At 39.3% G+C, this 20058-nt stretch overlaps 3 protein-coding genes across 3 annotated transcripts; all 3 read right to left on the bottom strand.

Moving 5' to 3' along the window:
* Window positions 1-367: 367 nt before the first annotated feature.
* LOC140539797 (vitelline membrane outer layer protein 1-like) lies at window positions 368-2157 on the bottom strand. The gene is made up of 4 exons (XM_072662565.1): window positions 1939-2157; window positions 1709-1836; window positions 791-907; window positions 368-548 (listed from the first exon to the last, which is right to left on the bottom strand). The coding sequence occupies exons 1-4, from the start codon at window positions 2155-2157 to the stop codon at window positions 368-370; spliced, it is 645 nt and encodes a 214-aa protein (XP_072518666.1).
* An 8112-nt stretch (window positions 2158-10269) lies between these two features.
* LOC140539086 (vitelline membrane outer layer protein 1 homolog) lies at window positions 10270-13925 on the bottom strand. Its single transcript, XM_072661703.1, has 5 exons — window positions 13657-13925; window positions 13056-13192; window positions 12803-12919; window positions 12453-12634; window positions 10270-10441 (listed from the first exon to the last, which is right to left on the bottom strand). Exons 1-4 carry the CDS (start codon window positions 13855-13857, stop codon window positions 12454-12456), a joined length of 636 nt encoding a protein of 211 aa, XP_072517804.1. The 5' UTR covers window positions 13858-13925; the 3' UTR covers window positions 10270-10441; window position 12453.
* A 3763-nt stretch (window positions 13926-17688) lies between these two features.
* LOC140539087 (vitelline membrane outer layer protein 1 homolog) lies at window positions 17689-19818 on the bottom strand. Its single transcript, XM_072661704.1, has 5 exons — window positions 19560-19818; window positions 19236-19357; window positions 18689-18802; window positions 18400-18581; window positions 17689-18306 (listed from the first exon to the last, which is right to left on the bottom strand). The coding sequence occupies exons 1-4, from the start codon at window positions 19725-19727 to the stop codon at window positions 18401-18403; spliced, it is 585 nt and encodes a 194-aa protein (XP_072517805.1). The 5' UTR covers window positions 19728-19818; the 3' UTR covers window positions 17689-18306; window position 18400.
* Between the last annotated feature and the right edge of the window lie 240 nt (window positions 19819-20058).

Below are 20058 nucleotides of genomic sequence, written 5' to 3'. Positions count from 1 at the left end.
TGGCCCAAAATCAATTTTCTCACCAAATCCGATTTTTAATTTAGTCTTTTTAATGTGATCAAAAGGAGGCAGTACCAAATTTTGACAAAACATTTTCCCAAAGAAATGGTGTGGCTGTCGCACTGGCGTGTATTTGTAAATGTAAAATTAAAATGTCACAATCAGTGTGTGGCCACACCGATAAGATTGGATCTGGGCAACTTTTACCTGCAGTGTGAACATAGCCTTAGATTGGACAGAGCTTCAACTCTTCACCATTGAATCCTAGAACAGAAGAAACAAACGATTAAACTCCACCCTGACGTTTGATGTTTCCCAAGCGTAATCTAAAAAAAACAAGGTGCTCTGTAGCACCCATTAGTACCTTTTAACTGCAGCAGTAGAAAAGGACATCAGTAAGAGAGGAGTCGTCAAATATCCCCTGAGGACCCTCCACCCTTGTTTGAATACCACAGATTCCCTTTCCAGCGCAGGTTGAGCTCCAGTAACCCCAGCTTCCCCAAGGCATGCCATCACCTTCCCACGTTGAGCCTCCGCTACATCTGAACCTGAGAGATGGAAAAGCCGGTTTTGTGCTGGTGTGGTAGTCAACAGCTCTAGCCCTAATGCACCACATCTGATATTTATCTACAGAATTTCTTAATCAACTGCTTTAGGCATGTTGAAATAGAGTTGAAACAAGGTCTAGGAGAAAAGGAGGGTTAATGATAAGCCTGAATACAGCATATCTTTTAGCTCCTACTATCATTGGACTATTTGGAGAAAGGTGTACAATGAATAAAGTAATCACCTTATGTTGTTGGCAGCGGTATCATCAGAGAACACTCCTTGGTAGGACTGCACTTGCAGCTGAAAGGCCACCAGCTGTCCAGATGTGCACCACTTATTTTGTGTCCATTGGCCCCAGCTGAAAGACCAAAAAAACATGACCCCTAAGTTGCAATGAGGGACAGTCGCTGGTACTGGGAAAGCAGATGGCCTATCATTTGTGTACATTGTGCATCACTCTGCGAGGGAGTGAATAACAAAGTGCTTTCCAAAATGTATTTATATCCATCTTTTATAGTTTCAAAATAACAAAAACACGCAAAAGTAACAGGGCATGAAGCAAAAAATTTGGGCACCCTTCTGGGTCTTTCAGTTTATGTTTGGGGAGATTTTTTACCCATTCGTCCTGCAAAGGCTTCTCATTCTGTGAGCTTCTTGGGTCATCTCGCTGCTCTGTTCTTTTACAGTGTATCCACAGACTTTCTATGTTTTTTGTACCTTCATCAATGAAGTAAGATTACAATACATTCAGAGACCTAATGAAGTAGTGTGTTGTATTGTAATAAGCTGTGGCACTTAATGATCTATGAAAGAGCTAGCTTTGAGAATTTGGGCTAGTCATCTATCTAGTTCCAGCTCATAACACACCTTAAACACTTAAGAGTACCTGCAGATTGGTAGCCCAACTGGGGACCAGAAGGTTTTGTCCATGGACAAAATGGGGTCCCACCTGTAAGGGTTAAACATGGGTTCCATCTGGGTTGTACACTGCAAGCATGGGCTATAATGATGGGGCCCATTTGAGAAGCCCTACTGAGTCCTCGTATCAACATGCACAAACCTACTCAGAGCCCATGTTCCACCCATGGGACCCCATCATGAGCATGTTGGCTGGGGTGCGACCTTGACTATTTAAAAAACAACTTGTAATAGCTTTTACCTTCCACTGTTGGACTGCACTGTAGAGTAGTTGATGGTTGAACTGGACGGTGTGCGAGGTGCAGTGCAGCGAAGAGCGATTCCATTCAGTGCAGTGTCATCGCCCCAAAATCCCTGATTGGATTCAACCTAAGAACCAAAATAAGTCCAGTTAGAGCATGTTGTGGTTCAGCTAGAGATCATCACAAGCGCAGAACACTGCTCTATTACCACAAAATCAGAAATACATACTTTGAGGCTGAAGCCAGTTGCGTAGGTACCCAAGGGACACATCTCCAGATTGCCCCAAGTGCCCCAGACCTGCCCATTGCTCACAGAGATCAGTCCGACATAAGGCCTGTCAGCCATTCGAGTCTTGTTCGTGTTCTGTACCGCTGCCTGTCCTCTGACCTGCAGTCCAAAGGAGAGCACCAGCAAAGGCAGAAAGATGTCAAGGAACTGATGATGCATCTTTCAGGTGACCCTAAATGAAGATGGAGTAAAAATGATCCTATATTGCCTTAGCCCTGTCCTTTCTGAGAAAGACAATTGCACAGCTAGACAGAGTGTGCAAAGGGTGTTTTTATAGATAGTGCCAAACATGTTAATGAGCACAGACGTATTATCATCTGTTAACAACTTGGCAGTAATCCAAGAAAAGGAATGAAAAAAGACTAGGATAACCACATTCATCATTAGTGATGGACACCTGAAATTTGATCTCCGCCTTTAACCCATCTGTGAGACAGAGAACACCCAGGGCGGCAGGCAGCCGCAGTGCCTGGGGAGCACAGAGGGTTACCAGCAGTGGCAGCTTAGCAACCCCAGCTATCGAACCAACAATCCTGACTTCACTAACTCAGTGATCCAACCACTGAACCACCAATTTACTATTAAATATGTTTATCCAGTCTTGTTACTTATGAATTTATCTTTTTTTACATCAGGAACTTTTTACAAGGCCTTAATCTAGAGTAAATATAGTAGTAATTAGACTGAAATATAGTACTGAAGTATTGTTATGTACCAGAAACCATGCAAACAGTTCTAGAGAGGTATCAGTCGGGGTTTGGTTCTGGCACAGCTGTGACTCTGTCAAGAGGAGACCAAAAGTCTACCAAAAGTCAATCAACCAAAGAAAGAGAATCAACCAAATGATCAATGCTAACTCTATAGGAACAAGACATATTCACAGTGTGGGTGGGAACTGTTTATAAGACAAACACAGATCCATGTCACCCAGGATGTTGGGACTCAGCAAATGTGTGTACAAAGGTTCTCTACACTGATGAGAACGAAATTGAACTTTTCAACCCTGAGAACATGTACAGTACATGCCAACAGTGAAGCAGGATGGTGGTAGCATGGATGGGCTGGAAGATGGATGGAGACAAATACAGAGCAATTCTAAAAGCAAACCTGTTCAAAACACTTGAGACAAAGGAGCAACGATTTTCTAAGCATGCCTAGCTACACTGTAGTGGTTGGAAATCAAGAACATTGATTTATCAAAATATCAGAAACAAGATGTCCCTGATCGAGACATCCCAGAAGACTTGCAGCTGTAATTTCAACCAAAGATGATTCTAACAGCAACAAGATCTCCTGAAATTCGTACACATAAGTGTACCCTAAGAATTTTTTTGTTTTCGCATATTATTGCACAATATTTTGTAGGTATTTTGCAAACTCAGCATCTTCTGACATTGCATCAGCACTGACCGACACACCTGGGAACTTAACAACCGATGTTGTTAAGAACGCATATGGAGCATATAAAAAGTGAATTAGTGGACAGATTTCTACAGAAATGATCAGATTTTCACATTCTACTATGAAAATGGTTAGATTTAGACTTAGGTTTAGGTGCAATAGGTTTTGTTTAGGCTGAGTGTCGGTTAGGTTAGGTTTAGGTTTAGGTTAAGTTTAGGTTGAGTTTTAGGGGTGTTAGATTAAGTTTAGGATTAGAGTTAGTCTTAGGTTAAAGTTAGAATTAGGTTTAAGTGTAGGTTAGATTAAGTTTAGGTTGAGTTTAGCATTATGTTTAGGTGTAGTAGGTTAATTTTAGGTTTAGGTTGAGGTTAAAGCTAGAAATAGGTTTTAGGAGTGGTAGGTTAAGTTTAAAGTTGGAGTTAACGTTAGGTTTAGGTTAGACTTTGGTTTTGGTGTAGGTTAAGGTTAGGTTAAGTTATGGTTAGAATTGTGTTTAGGTGTAGTAGACTAAGGTACAGGTTAGGTTAGGTCTTGGTTAAGGTTAGAATTAGATTTAAATGTAGTAGGTTAAGTTTTGGTGCAGTTGGGGTGTGGGTTAGGTTAGGTCTAGGTTACGTTAAGGTTAGACTTAGATGTAGGTGTAGTAGGTCAACTGTAGACTGATGTTTTTGTTAGGTTCAGGTAATAAAATGACACTGGTTGCTTTGTAACATTCTCTATTCAAATGCCTGAATCCTAAAATGGTATTTTGGTCACATATGTACACATTCCTCCCAAAGGTGTACACTGTCCCAAAGGTGATTAAGTATGCGATTAACAAATGTATGCAACTAAAAACTAACAAAACAGAAACTAAAACTGCATGATTGGTATGTGTTTACCATGGTTGTTTTGGACACAGGTGCACATTAGGGCATGAAATCAAAACTGAAACTAAACATTTTTGTAGCATGACTGAAGCTGAATATGAGTTCTGAGAAATGTTCTTGAATGAACAATCAAGGATTTTATATGATGATTTTTTTTTTCTAAACTTTAACACAGGGTCAAAATGAAACGTTAATAAGAACGTTCCAAATACTTAATGCTAACTTAATGCCTTTATCCATTCTACAACCACCACTAATGCGTGTTTGGGGTCACTGTTCTGTGGGAACACCTAATTGTGCCCAGGTTTTAACTGTCTGATGGTTGAAGGTTATGCTGAAGGTAGTCCTCCTTCTTCACTATTCCATCCACTTAGTGCAATGTAAGTTCATAGCAGTCCTGTGTCTTGGTGGTTCTAGGGTTGTTCCTGACCATGCAAACCAGTTTTTTCTCAGCTGAAGGTGACCGTTTGGGTCTTCCTCCAGAGCTTGGGGTCTGCAGTCATTTAGAAATGCCTCTAAGGGTCATTCCTCACTTGTATACATCTAAGACCATCCTATTCAGATCTGCACTGAGCACCTTAGTCTTTCCCATTGTACTGGTCAGTGTTGGTCAATCCAATGAGTGCTGTCAAACAAACCCTTTTTATGTGGGTACACAGAAGCTATCAAATGTAGTCAATCATGATCACTAGCTGGAATTTAAGAGGACTTAAAGTTAACACACTTTGCAACTTTCAGCACCACTGAATTGGTAATCTGAGAGGGTGTTTGTATATTTTTGGCCCCCCACAAAATGCTTGTGTTTTGCCAAATGCATGAATTGCCATTATGTAAATGTCCAGCCATTCTTACATCACTACATTACAGATAAAAAGAAACTAAAACTAAGATAGTAAAAATGTTTGTATTGGCATTGTTGAAATTACTGAAGTACTACACACCCAATAAACAATGTTTATCTGGTGTGGGAACATTTAAGTATACAAGTGCAAATGTTTCCTTGTTCTAATACTGACACGAAATGCATCTGACATGCTTGACAATACTTAGCATTGTCTATTGTCTAACGTACCTTAGTACCACAAAGACTAAATGACATGTATGTTAAGACTGAATGACATATAGGAGCTGTCCAATGAAAATAATGTGTCATAATTATTATTATTAAAACATTGTTTGGAAGTTAATTAAAATAAAATTTTAGTTTATTCCAGGTCATTTAGAGCATTTATCTACTTATCTTTTCCATTCATCCAAAATTGTTTACACATGGTAGTGTTCAGGGCAGCTACAGGGTTTAACCATGGAGAAAACTAAAAACGGACAATAATGGAGATGCATGTTTTTCATTGGACAGAAGCGATACTTATGAAGTATTTATTGACCGCTTTTTAAAATGCCATTGTTTTGGCATTAAATCATTTGAGATTTGTTTGATGGGTCCTCCATTGGATTAAGACCTGAGGAATTTGATCTGAGGATAAGATCTGAGGAATCTGAGGCCAATAAACACCTTAAACTCCATGTTTCTCAACCTATCCCTGAACAACTTTTGCAGTGTGGCAGGGTGCATTATGTTGCTGAAAGAAGCCACTGCAATTAGGAAGGGAGTAAAGGGGTGTACTCGGTCTACAACAATGTTTTGGTAGGTGGTACGCATCAAAGTAGCATACACATATAATTCCAGGACCCCGTCAGTTTGTCTTCCTGATGCCAGGCCACCTTCTTTCATTTGTTCATTGTTCACCTGCACATTGTATGTGCTTTCGATGGTGGACAGGGGTCAGCATGGGCAATCTGACTGGTTTGTGGCTATGCAGCTAGTGTTTTTAATCTCGTTCCTTGTTCATTATCCAGCTGCATCATGTAGCTCAGGTTAATGTGTACCATTAATAAATCCATCTATGTGACATTAAAACCAACATGAAGTTAACCTCCCCCCCCTTCTTTTCTCCACTGTTTATTATTCTGAATTGTAACTCAATGTTATTTGGGTAACCATGTTTGACATTATTGAGACATTACTTATTCAATCCTACTACTTTTTATGGACTCAAACCATCTTCTTGGTTGTGGGATCATGGAGCCTACCCAGGATCATGGGGCTCAAGGCAGGAACACCTCCTGGACAGGGTACCAGTACATCGCAAGGGAGCACACACAAACGATTACACGATCACACACTTACACCTAGTGGCAATTTAGCATTGGACATTCATCTTTAAATTTGTTGTTTTTGGGAGATGGGAGAAAACCGGTGTACCTAAAATCCTGTATACTAACCATGGTTTAATAAAAGCTGGAAAACTGTAGTAAACGCTAAAAGGAATAAATGATTGGCTTTATTATTTGCGTAGTGTCCATTCTTTAAGTGATATGGGCTTTTTTGGTCTGGGGCTAAGTGAGCCCTTACTAAAAAAGATTTATTAGGTCTAAATCGTGAAGGACGTAATAGGTAATAACCAGCACTTTTTTTTTAACAATTTGTGCTATAGTAGCTCTTCTGTAGGATCCCTCATAGAGATGCTCTGACCCAGTCGTCTTGCTATCACAATCCTGCCATTGTCAAAGTATCTCAGTGTCTTATGCTTACCCATTTTCCTACTTTCGACACCTTAACTTCAAAAACTTAAAAAAATAAATAAAAAATAAATCAATAAAACAGATCAGAGCAATGCTAATTGATTTGGATAAGGGGTACACAATGATGAACAGATTTGACCCTTCTGGAAACCTTGATGATGAATAATTTCTTAAGCCGTTACATTAATTTCAATTACTTCCGGTCCTGCACTGCTTATTAGATTAGATGACAGTCTTATCTGCATTAGTATTTTTTGGGTTTTATATAAAATGATAATATATGCTTTTGTTTCAAGTTATATCAGAAGCCCAGGTTTACAACCTCACTGACAAAGTGTAAAAATAGACAGGGCGTTGTTCAAGGTAAAGTAAATGTGTCATGCGCATCATGTCAGAGAGGGTGTCATGTGGAAAACAGGAATGAGGAAACAAATTCCCTCAGTTACAATTAAGTATGCTTATGTAAAAGCTGTTATGTCAAGGATTATGTATGGGTTTTGACACGTGAGATATTTTTGTAATCCACAACCAAAAGGGAATGCAAAGAGTCACCCAAAAGGCTAGGCAAAAGGCCTGACCAAAGAAACTCCTCTCTAAGGCCTAGTTTCCCAAAAGCACCTAATGTTAAGATCTTCTTGGTAGAGAGAGTTTTAGAGTGATGCTCACTTAACCATTTAAAAATCATCTTCAAACATTTCAGATGGAATAAAATAAGGTAGGGTTAGAAACAAATACAAAGTTATTTGGTGACAGATTAATTCAATATTTTATGGAGTCCCACAGGGTTCTATTGTAGGGTATATAAAACTGATGTTAATTATCAGCATACAACAGCTATGAGGGTGAAGGAGGAAAGTGTGGGCCTACATACAGGGCTTAAGGAGTTAAACCATAGTAAGAGTTAGGTTTTTGATTGATTTTTTTTATTGATTTGCTTGATTTTAAAATGTAATAGTTAAGATCTGAAATTAGACTTTACCAGGAAAACCTGCATTATGTCAATTTCTTTTAAATTTGTGTTTTTATTTTTAAGTTGAGTTCCAGGCCGATGTTTTTTTTGGCTGCAAACACCTAAACATGTCATTTGAAGCAGGAAAAAAAACTGAATTGATATATAATAAAATAAACATTAATCCTAGGCAAGCATCTGAGAAATATGAACTGAATAGATTACTAATCACCAGTTTTAGTATTCAGCCTAAAAGAAAACATTGGTACATTTAAACCTCATCACCAAACTGAACATCATAAGATTTAATCAATGCTATAAAATCAGTAATTCAGTATTCATTTTTTTAAAGAATACTTTAGGAAATCTAATACATCATTGTAGATGTAACCTGAGTACCTAAGTATAAAGACCTTTAAAAAACGTGTTGTACAAAAAATTTTGTATTTAACTTGTTTTGAGATTTACTTGTTCATGTTTTCTTTCTCATCCTAATCAATGCAATTTCCTTACTGTAACCCTGCCTACATAATGACAGTGGTTTTTTGGGGGGGGTTTTTGGCACACCTTGGATCCAATATTATCAGTCAATCATCAGCCTGAATGCTACAGCCATTCTGAGTAGATAGGTAGAAATAAAATACAAGATCTGAATGAAAATGTATTTTTATATATTCCCAAATGAACCATATTTAAATAGAGCCCTTGAGTTGTTATGGTTGTACTTAAACCATTGAATGGCCTATTTTTACAGTGGGGGAAAAAAGTATTTAGTCAGTCACCACTTGTGCAAGTTCTCCCACTTAAAAAAATGAGAGAGGCCATCAGACAACGTTCTTCTCTACTTACATATCATCTTTATTTGTGAGCTCTATGTCATCCCCCTCCATGATAACATAATGCTTTATTAGAACTGTCTTAACATGGAGGGGGATTACATAATGAGTATGTCTGTGAACGCAAGTGGGGACAAGATGGTAACAGAGAAGAGAATGAGGGAGCAGAAAACTGGCTTTTCGTGATCTGAACAGAACGTTATTCAAAAACTCGAAATAATCGATATGGCCTCAGCCCATATCCCGCTCTGTTTACATCACAATATGTTTATCATAGTATATCTAAATATTGATATACTGCCCAGCCCTAGCTGCTAATACCAAAACTCACCTTTTACGGCTTAATTCAGGCTATGATAAATGAAACACTTTTTTTATTTTTTTGATAATTAGTAAAAACTGGCACTTACAAAATGCCAGTCAATATGGTATCAGTACAAAATTAAGTCATTGCTAATAAAGGTTGTAACAGCAGCAAGCTTCTTTTCATCTATGTTCCAGTTTGCAAGGGCATTTTTAGGGAAATGCACTATATGGACAAAAAAATATTGGGACACCTGCTCATTCTTCTACACAGGTGGACAAAATTGTTGGTAGCCCTCGGTTAATGAAAGAAAAACCCACAATGGTCACAGAAATAACTTGAATCTGACAAAAGTAATAATAAATAAAAAATCTATGAAAATTAACTAATGAAAGTCAGACATTGCTTTTCAACCATGCTTCAACAGAATTATTTAAAAAAATAAACTCATGAAACAGGCCTGGACAGAAATTAATGTACCCGTAACTTAATATTTTGTTGCATTCCTGTAACTGTCAATGAGACTTCTGCACCTCTCAACAGGTATTTTGGCCCACTCCTCATGAGCAAACTGCTCCAGTTGTCTCAGGTTTGAAGGGTGCCTTTTCCAGATGGCATGTTTCAGCTCCTTCCAAAGATGCTCAATAGGATTTAGGTCAGGGCTTGTAGAAGGCCACTTCAGAATAGTCCAATGTTTTCCTCTTAGCCATTCTTGGGTGTTTTTGCTGTGTGTTTTGGGTCATTATCCTTGACCCATGACCTGTGACTGAGACCAAGCTTTCTGACACTGGGCAGCACATTTCTATTTTCTATTTGATAGTCTTGAGATTTCATTGTACCCTGCACAGATTCAAGACACCCTGTGCCAGATGCAGCAAAGCAGCCCCAGAACATAACAGAGCCTCCTCCATGTTTCACAGTAGGGACAGTGTTCTTTTCTTGATATGCTTTATTTTTCCATCTGTGAACATAGAACATAGGTTTTCCATCTGTGAACATATGTTGAGTGTGGTACACACATGTCACCAAACAGCACAGTGACTACCTGTAGCCCTACATATAGGCCCACTGACTGATTACAAGATTGTAGACACGTGATGCTAATTAGTGGACACACCTTGAAGCATGGTTCAAAATCAGTGAGTTCAGTGTATTTCAATGGCATTCCCAATTCCTGGATCTGATCCTTCCTGGGACCACAGGAACACCCTTATAAGAACTGATGCAGTGTCTAACCCTTGCCCATTTGTCCCATTTTCATATAAACATATGAACTGACAGTTCAGTATATTTCTTCAGTTGATTAAGTGAAAAATTCAAGATCCCACAGCATTTTTGGTCATATTTATTTAGACTTCCAATCATCTGTAGAAGATCATCATCTAGTAAGAAAAAGAATAAGACAGACAAAAGTGAAAGTGAGATTATCCTTCTTCAGATGCTTATTTTCTTCTGTTTTCATCTTGTACTGCACCAGTTTGGATAAAACAACAAGGGGTTCCTGGAAAACACACAGTGACATCCTTAGATGGTGTGGAAGTTTGATATAAGGATTAATAGAAATTTACACTTAACATACAATACAATTTTAAATGAGCACATTTTATTACATGAATCAAGTCACAGAAGTAAAAAAGTGCTTTCTCCCTTCTTTATAACATTTAATTAATCTAAATCTAAGATAATTACACAGTCAAGTTTGTCTGACACTAAAATGTAAATTACATAGTGAAACTAAAATTCACTCACATTGAACATTAATTATCAGAGTTTCTGCAAACACACTGTGCCATGACCAAAGAAAATTTTACAAAAAATATCAAAAATAGAGTAAAAGTAGATCAGTCTGGGAAGGGCTATAGAGCAAATTCTTTTTTTGTTGTTATTTCATCTATCCTTATTTCCCTTAAGGATAGAGTAGCAACTCCTCCAGCAATCTTTAAAAAAACCAAGAACATCTAACCTAACTAACTGCAGGCCTTTCTAACATTTGCTAGGATCCAGAGAAATATCAGTGCTTATTGCACTGCTGCAAAAATAAGAACCCTGAGTGACCTCTTGGGAGACAGTGCAGGTTCTACTGTATCTGAGGCAAAGCAAGTACTGCATTTTGAAAGACAGTAATTTTATTAATTTTAAAGTTTGTTAGACTGTTGTACCTTGTTTTGAAGTTTTGAACCACTGCAAACTAGCAAACTCTCACAATTTGTAATATTATGACAAAATATGAGAGTTCAGATCACATTACAGATTATTTACACTATTTATATCATAATCATATACCACCACCACCAGTAACAATAATGTTTATTAAATAAAATGCAAGGTGCTAGCTCCAAAATATAAAAAACATAAACACTATTATTATTATTATACTTCTTATTAAGGCCCAACACAGCATTGAACAGCATGCTTGATTAGTTAAGGTATTGTGAATTCTATGTTTTCTCTTATATATGCTTGACATAAAGACATAAAGTAACTTAAATTTCATAGACCTAAAAACCATATGCACATATTTTAACCATTTAAAAAACATTTCAACTACATCGCATTTATTCCCAAAGACATTTAATAAAATACAATAAATGAAACAAAGTACATGACACATTACATTTATTTGTGTGTTTATTATTTAGTGTTTAAATATATTTAATAGCAAATTTTATGTATGGCAAATATGTTGTTTTTAACAGATCATTAATATAAATACAAATATATTTAACAGATACAGTTTTATAAATTGGCAAAAATATATTTGATAAACAACAAAAAATATTCTTTTCCTAGGGGCACACATGGGTTACAGCAATATTATTCGACAAATGCAACCCAACTCAAAAAAACAAACAATAAGAATTACATTACGAGTTAAATGTTCAGAGCACCAGACGTATGTTCATACAGCTAGATTGATATATATCGACATTCTTAATCATGATTACAGTCTTTCAACTGATTCTTCTACAGCATTGATGACATAGTCACAGGGAACTAAGCTTTTAAGCTTCAGCAGTAGTTTAATCCACATGAAAGCAGTGGTTGTGAACATTCGGTGGAACTGTAGTTTGAGGACACACCTGTATCACTTAGCGATGGTTCGTACTACGTAAGGTCTGCAAAACTATATTTCCGACTATGGTTGTGGGAAACCGTTGCATCACAACTAGAACCATGTACCTTTAGGAAACGCACCCCAGATTGAGGCAGGAACCCACAACTCCAGGCCCAGTGTGGTACATGCACTGTTTGCACCACCACTGTACTACTAGTAAAAGTAGTCTTACTGGAAATCCCAAATATAAATGCTGTGATAGGCCCTGAAACCACGAGCTGCTGTAAAACGATTGTGGAAGCGTTCAGTTGCTCTTGGGTAGCAGTTAGAAGTTCATGTTTCACCAGGGTAAGATCACAAACATCTGCACATAGCCCTGGACTCTGATTAGCTGCGACTTTTACTTTCCGTTTAGTTCCCCTGGTTCCAAAGCCCCAAAATCAGCCGAAATCAGTACCTTAATCACAGCAGAAGAAACGCACATCATTGAGAGCGGTGTCGTCTCCTAACCCTCTAGGTTGCTCTACGATTGTCTGGATGCCACAGATGCCCCTTCCTGTGCACGATTCACTCCAGGAGCCCCAGTCACCCCAGGACATGCCCACGCCCTTAAGCTCTTCATCTCCACTGCATTTGAACCTGGTGAGGATTCAACAACAATGCTGCTGCTGATGACGAAGATGATGATGATGATGATGATACTATTTGGAATTGGCTCTTTGGGCGATAGAACTGATGATATCTGAATTAATTAACTGTTAAATGTGGGGGTTAAGGATTAAGAAATGAACCACGTTAGATTGTTACCTTATGTTGTTTGCGGCTGTGTCGTCCCAGGTTGTGCCTTGATAGGGTTCCACACGGAGCTGAAAGCTCTTGAGTGTCCCTGAGTTGCACCATTGGATATCTCTCCATGTGCCCCAGCTGGTGAAAGAATGCATAGATACACAGAGTGTTGTTTTTTGTTAAGGAGTCATAATGGTCATAGTGGTTTTAGTAGATTAAGTCTACACTATATGTAATGATTAATAACCTACCCCCATCCCCGGAAGCCACTCACCTCCCTGTATCTGACTGGACTGTGGCGTAGTCAGTATAAGGCCCGGTCGTGCCCTTGGCTGTGTTAACGCAGTGAAGGCGAATTCCGTTCAAAGCAGTGTTATCTCCTACTAACAGAGATTCCCAGTAACCTGCAACCTAAAACACATACATCTGTACTGTAGACAAAAGAATCACACATTAGCTCAGGAGCCACCTTTATTTTTCACAGACAGGCCCAACAGTCTCCTCCTTGGTATTCTTTCTTTTTTTTTTCCCCCTATCAGAGTTACTTGCGAATGCCAAGAGGGTTGCCAGGTTTGTGGTTTTCCTGCCAAACTTGGCTGGAGTTGCACTTTTAAATAAAGTAGGTAATAAAGTAGGCTAATAAAAATCTAAATTAGATTAATAAATATATTTATTTTAAGGTTAAAAAGCAGCAGCTGAAACTACAAGCTCTATTTTCAGCAGAGGTAGTCCTTTAAGGTTGCTGGCCAATGCTAAACACGCTGTACTTTGTATGTAAGGATTGCTGGTTGGGCTTCTGTTGATTTTTAAGAAACTAAGCTAATAAACTTTGGCTCTTTGTATGGACTAGACAAGGACAAGAACAGCACACTTACCTTCAGACTAAAACCCGCAGCATAGAAGCCCTCAGGACACATTTCCTTCAGACCCCATTCGCCCCAGCGCTGTCCGTTATCCACACCGAGCAGTGACTTAAAAGGCCTGTCGATGCTTCGCTCAGCTCTGTTTCCTCTGGCTTGGGACCCAAAAGAGGCCAGAAACAGAGCCACTGTCACGAAGAACAGATGCTGATGCATTTCTTCTGCCTTGTTCTTGTGCAGCCCAGCACTCTCTGGATCAGTCAGTCCCAAAACTGCCTCATGCTCAGCAGGAGACGACTCTGACCCCAACACACACACAGTTCAGCTGTCCCATCCCCCTCTTTTGCAGGGCCGACAATTGATTTCCCCTGCAGAGGAGTTGTTTTGAGACCTTGACCAAAAGCTACAGCTACGCTGAAATCAGTGGAGCAGTTCACGAAGCAGGCCGACGTCAAGACTGTCCAGCTAGAAGTAAGTGAGGAACAGTGCTACCCATTGATTTTGATGTTTGGTTGATGTTTAGCTCTTGCTCTAACAGTCCCTCATGTTTCCTGAGTAGTCCAGAGGCATTCAAGCAGAATCCAGGAGTAATTTTGATTGTTCTGATTGGATAAGAGGTAATCAGTAACTCTTATGTAAATGCAGGAGACAGAAGAAAACAATCATCAGGTCGTCTGTTTGTCTGACTGGAGCATTTGCAGTCAAGTAATATGCACTTTGCCCTTTTCTTATTGATGGCATTAACACAAATCAGCCATAACATTAATACCACCTCTTAGTTTCTATACTCGTTGTCCATTAGATCAGCTCCACTTACCATTAAAGCTTTGTAGTCCATCTGTATCTCTGCATACCTTCACCCTGTTCTTGAATGGGCAGGACCAGGATCCAATAGGACCACCACAGAGGAGATATTATAGAGTGGTGGGCCATGCTCAGCACTGCAGTGACACTGACACACCATCACCACCACAACAGATAACACCACTACCTGCCAGGGAGCTATTACACCATGTCTGACACGGGGGTTCGATTCCTGTTCTGCGTGACTATGCTGTGCTACACCAATAAGAGTCAATAGGCAAGACTCCTAACACTATATTGGCCTAACTCTGTAATACGAGAAACCTGGTAAGTCGCTCAGCTAAATGACATAAATAAGAACGGGGTGAAAGTAGGCAGAGAAACAAATGGACTACAGTCTGCTCTTATTGAACTCCAATTTGCTCCTATATTGAAAGTGGAGCTGATTGAATGGACAGTGGGTCTAGAAAGAAGGCTTGGACACCAAAAGACATTGGTTAAAGAGCTAAACTTCACCAGTGAATGGTCCTTACGATGTTTACACTAACCAGTTAACTGTGTATTTGTGTGTTATTTGTTGGGTGAAGGGCCCAATATGGAACACCTAAGCTTAATTTAGTGTAGGCTTTCCTTAAAAAAATAAAAGTTAATAAAACCATGGGTTCACAAAAGCTGTGATTTTTATATTAGAGTGTAGCCACCTTCAAACAGGAAGCACCCCAGTGCAGTTATGTCAAGTCAAGTCAAGTCAAGTGGGTTTTATTGTCATTTCAACTACATACAGAGTACACAGTGAAACGAAACAACAGTCCTCCAGGACCATGGTGCAACATAGACACAGTGCATACAGAACACAAGTGCAACACAGTACAAGTGCGGACAGACAACACAACACAGTACAGACAGAGAATAATAAATAATTGCCGGTAGTGTGCAAATTCTGCAATGTGTAATAAATATTGAGTCCAGTGAGGTCCCACATGTCCCACATTAGGCAAATTCTCCCTATGAACCAGAGAGAAACCTCAGGGTCTTCTAGGCCAGATATTTGTATTTAATAGAAACATTATCATGCTTCTTGTTTCTAAACTCTGTTTAGTTATTTTACATACGAAAGCATGCTGTCAGTTCAAGACAGATTGGAAGGGCTTGGATGTTGCTATAGTGCCCCCTGGTGGCAACACTCGATTACATTCGGTTGCATTTTTGAATGAACTGCCTTACAAATGTTCCAAGGAGGTCCTTGTTTGGGCGGTAATGAAGTCAGAGTACCCCTTGTCAAATGACATGTGACATTTCTCTACACATTTAAATTTAACCTACACGTGGTTGGTGTGGCGCAACAGATAACACCACTACCTGCCAGTGAGCTACCATATCATGTGGGAGACTGGGGTTCAATTCCCGGTCTGGGTGACTATGCTGTGCTACACCAATAAGAGTCCTTGGGCAAGACTCCTAACACTACACTGACCCACCTCTGTAATACGAGTAACCTTGTAAGTCGCTCTGGATAAGAGCATCTGCTAAATGCCATAAATGTAAATGTAAATGTACGCTGGTCAGCCATAACATTAAACCCACCTGCCTAGTGTAGGATGACTTTGCAGCACAGACGGCACAAGAACTCTGAAGGTGTCCTGTGGTATCTGGCACAAGGACGTTGGCTGCAGGTTAGGGCTGCAAATATATCGGGATATAAATCGATACCGGTTATATCGATAAGTCTAAATCCTGTGCTCTCAGCGAGTAACATAGAGCGTGAAGAGGAGTTAGCGCTAGTCTGTAAAAAGTGGTTTGTTATATGAAAATGGTCCAGATTTTACCGGATATTACACGGCTTACAACAGCAGAGCACTTCTGTATGGGGAAGCTCTTAAACTCTAAGCTGCTACTGCTACTTTTCTGAAGCATTCATGTCCCAGCACCCCTAAACCAGGACAGTCAGCATTGCAAGCCTCCTTTGCTAACGCTGTGTCACGAGGTGGTGCGGTATTACTGAGGCTGTATTTTACTACATAGCAAAAGGTCTGCTCCCCGTCTCAACAGTAGAGCAAGAGGCTTCAAACAGCTGATAAACTCTTGACTTGCCTAACACGTCAATTCCAGTCAGACAGACCCTTCAGACCCAATCAACTCGCGAGAGTAAAACACTTTGTCTTGAGGACAGATATATGGTCAGGATGCAGTGCTTTGGGCTGTGTCTTTCTCCATCTGTTGGTAAAGTGCATATTTGAACAAATTAACATGAACTGCTGTATTGTTATTGTTATTTCTCAAAGCTGGAATTAAGCAGTTAAAGTGAGTCTGTTTAACTGTATGCATTTACACGTAGTTATATCAGTTTAATATGTGTTACTTATATCTTACTTATAAAAAACATCCTCTATTAAATTAGCTACAGTATACTATGTAAAATGTCCTTAGACTAGACAGTTTTTCCAAATCGAAGTAGCTATACCCAACCTTTTTATTTTTGAAAAAAAAATCATTTTATATAGGCCTACTAATTTATATAGGCCTTACCATTTTAATTAATATCTAGTGTACACTGAGGTGTTAATCATATTTCATTAGGGCTAAATTAGCTTTCATTTAACATAGTTAAAGTTTTAACATACAATTATTAAAAAGTAAACTCACTTTTACAGGACATGGCATGGAGGATGACAGGGTGACCCGGTTTCACTTGTATTTATATAATGTTCATAAAATATTTTTTCACATTATTTTTCACAACGTATATAATATCATATGTTGTATGTTGCCATTCAGCTAAAATATATATCAAGATAACATTTTTTTTGTCCATATCGCCCAGCCCTACTCTAGATCCTTTCAGAGCTGTATGTTATGAAGTGGGGCCCTACTGCTTGGAGCACTTTTGATCGGTACTAACCACTGAATTCCGGGTACACCCCAAAAGACCTAACATTTTTGGTGTTGGAGATGCTTTGACTGTGCCATTACAATTCAGCCCGAGTCATTTGCTGAAATTCAATAAACAGGAAACAAATTGAAATGGTACATTTTAAGGTTGCAGTCCCACATTCCACTGATCAGAAAAGGAAACAGCAGAGCAGAACAAATTCTCATTTATTCTCATTTCTCTTAATCAAATGATAATGTAATGGATGAAGAATGAACACACAGAACAGGATATAAACCATAAAGCAAATTAAAAAAATTAATAAGTCGCTCTGACTAGTTATAATTAGCAAGAAGCTGTTAGTAGCTTTTTTAAACTGCAGTTCTAGCCTTTCGTGTTTCCCTCTCCAATTTTTTTTGCACAGTTGGCTTTACTGACGGCTCCACAATCTACTGATCAGGGCGTTCTGTTCATCTGCTTCAATGTCTCTCCATCAGACCTGCTGGGTGAGAAATCACATCTCTCTGAGCTGTATGAGAACTTCCCATTAGGTCAACTTCCCGTCAGCCTTTCCTGGACCTCCCTCACTCTAGAAGGGCCTGTATTGGATGCCCACCATGGTCAGTGAAGGGGCCAGGAAGGGTTAAAAATGGGACCCATTTGGACACATCTGTACACTGCCAGGGGGGGGGCGATTTGGGATGCAGCCTTGGGCTGCAAGAGGCACAATAAAAAGGTTTTCATGTTTTTTTCCAACATTTCTGGCACGGGTGAACTGATTATCTGCTAAAGTTGATGAGCAAAAAAAGCTTTAGCGACATTCATTAAATATTAGGCAATTATTATTTACACAGATGAGTTTGTTAAAATGAATGTTTACTTTTAATTAATTCATTAAAGATATAACATGATATGCATGTATATTCAGAAGAAAAGAGACAGATGATTTTCCTCTTTCTTGCATTTTGGGCTGATCCAGTTTTTATCAGTATCTGTTGGTGTAAAAAAAAACATTCAGACATCTAGAAAGTCTGCTTAGACCTCTAATATCTTATATTGAATTTGTCAGCTAATAAAATGTATACCTTAATCACAGCATAAGAAAATGACGTCATTAAGAGAGGTGTCGTCTCCTGACCCTTGCGGCTTCTCTACTTTCGTCAGGATGCCACAGATCCCCGTTCCTCTGCACCACTTACTCCAGCCACCCCAGCTACCCCAGTTTGGGCCCCCACCAACAAGCTCCTCACCTCCACTGCACTGGAACCTGGTGAGGATTCAATGTTTCAATAGTGAGTCTGAGAAATCACTAGACTGTTAAATGTGGGTTTAAAGAGCCAAGAACATTCAGAGTTCTGAAATGATGATCATTACATTATGTTGTTTGCAGTTGTGTCATCGCGTATGCCTTTGGGAGGTTCTACACGTAGCTGAAAGCTCATCAGCTTCCCAGACTTGCACCATTTAGGTTCTGTCCATTTACCCCAGCTGGTGAAAGAGCACAAACATGGAGAGAGTGTTACTGCCAGATCTCAAAGAGCCTCCTCAGGCCTGTTCTGGTAGATGTACATCATGTACTGTAGATTTTCCTTCAAATATTAGTTTCAGTCATTAACATGAAGTTCCTGATTCCTGTGGGTTCAAGTTCATTCTGTTGTGTTGGTTCAGCTCCTGGACTGGTTTACTGTAGTTCACACTGCCCACAATCGAGACTAAGAGAGGCTGGATGGACTAGAACCTCCACAGCAGTTCCAGAAGAAACTCCTTCCTGTTTAAAACTGTAATGATTTATTTATTAGTTTATTTGTGTTGTGTTGGTTCATTCAATTTTTTACTATTATTTTCCTGGAGGATGGCTTTAGGCTACTCTGCCCTGCTCTCTGGCCTAATAACATAGAAAAGTAACATAAAAATTACTCACGGTCCTGTATCAGATGTGACCTCAGCAAAGTTTGCAAAAGGCCATGATGCGTATTTGTTAACGCAGTAAAGGCAAATCCCATTCAAGGCAGTGTCATCCCCAACTCCTAATGGATTTTCAACCTAAAGAAAAGAAAGACATCACTCTCTTCTGTGGAGAAAAGCCAGTTAAATGAGCTCCTTAAATCTAGGCCTAAATCAATGCCTAATGTCTATGCAATTTCCTTCCATGGGATCCATAAAGTGCTATCTTATCTTATCTCTTTGCTCATCAGCTGCAGAGTTAAATAAAAGTTTTTGTCTAATAATTAAATATATGACTTACCTTAAGACTGAATCCTGCGGCATAATAGCCTGTCGGACACATTTCTTTCTCACCCCAGTCGCCCCACTGTCCACCATTGGAAGCAGTAAGTATGGACTTAATGGGCCTCAGTCCTCTGGCAGAAGAGGCCAGAAGCAGAGTCACTGTGATGTAAAGCAGCTGATGCATCACCGCTGCCTCAGTTAGATCTTCAAAATCTTTCTGTCTGTCCTGAAGAGCTGGATGAGGAGCTGTCCAAAGCCAGTGCTGCTTTTTATTCAGGACTCCTAACACACATTTCAGCTGGCCCACCCCTTTTTTGGCAGGACCAGCCTATTGCTTTCCCATTTGATTGAGAGAAATGGTGACCCTGAGACTGCTGGTGTGAGCTCATTTTAGTCAGATCACTTTGGACAAATGTCCAGAGTATAAAAAAGAAGGTAGTCAGAACAGTAGAACAGTAGTCTTGCTGCTCGAGCCGAGACCATCACCACCTTATATATTGACCCATTCAAGCAGA

This window comes from Salminus brasiliensis, chromosome 18 (assembly GCF_030463535.1).
Source record: "Salminus brasiliensis chromosome 18, fSalBra1.hap2, whole genome shotgun sequence".
Lineage (NCBI taxonomy): Eukaryota > Metazoa > Chordata > Actinopteri > Characiformes > Bryconidae > Salminus > Salminus brasiliensis.
This window is presented reverse-complemented; position numbering and strand designations above follow the sequence as displayed.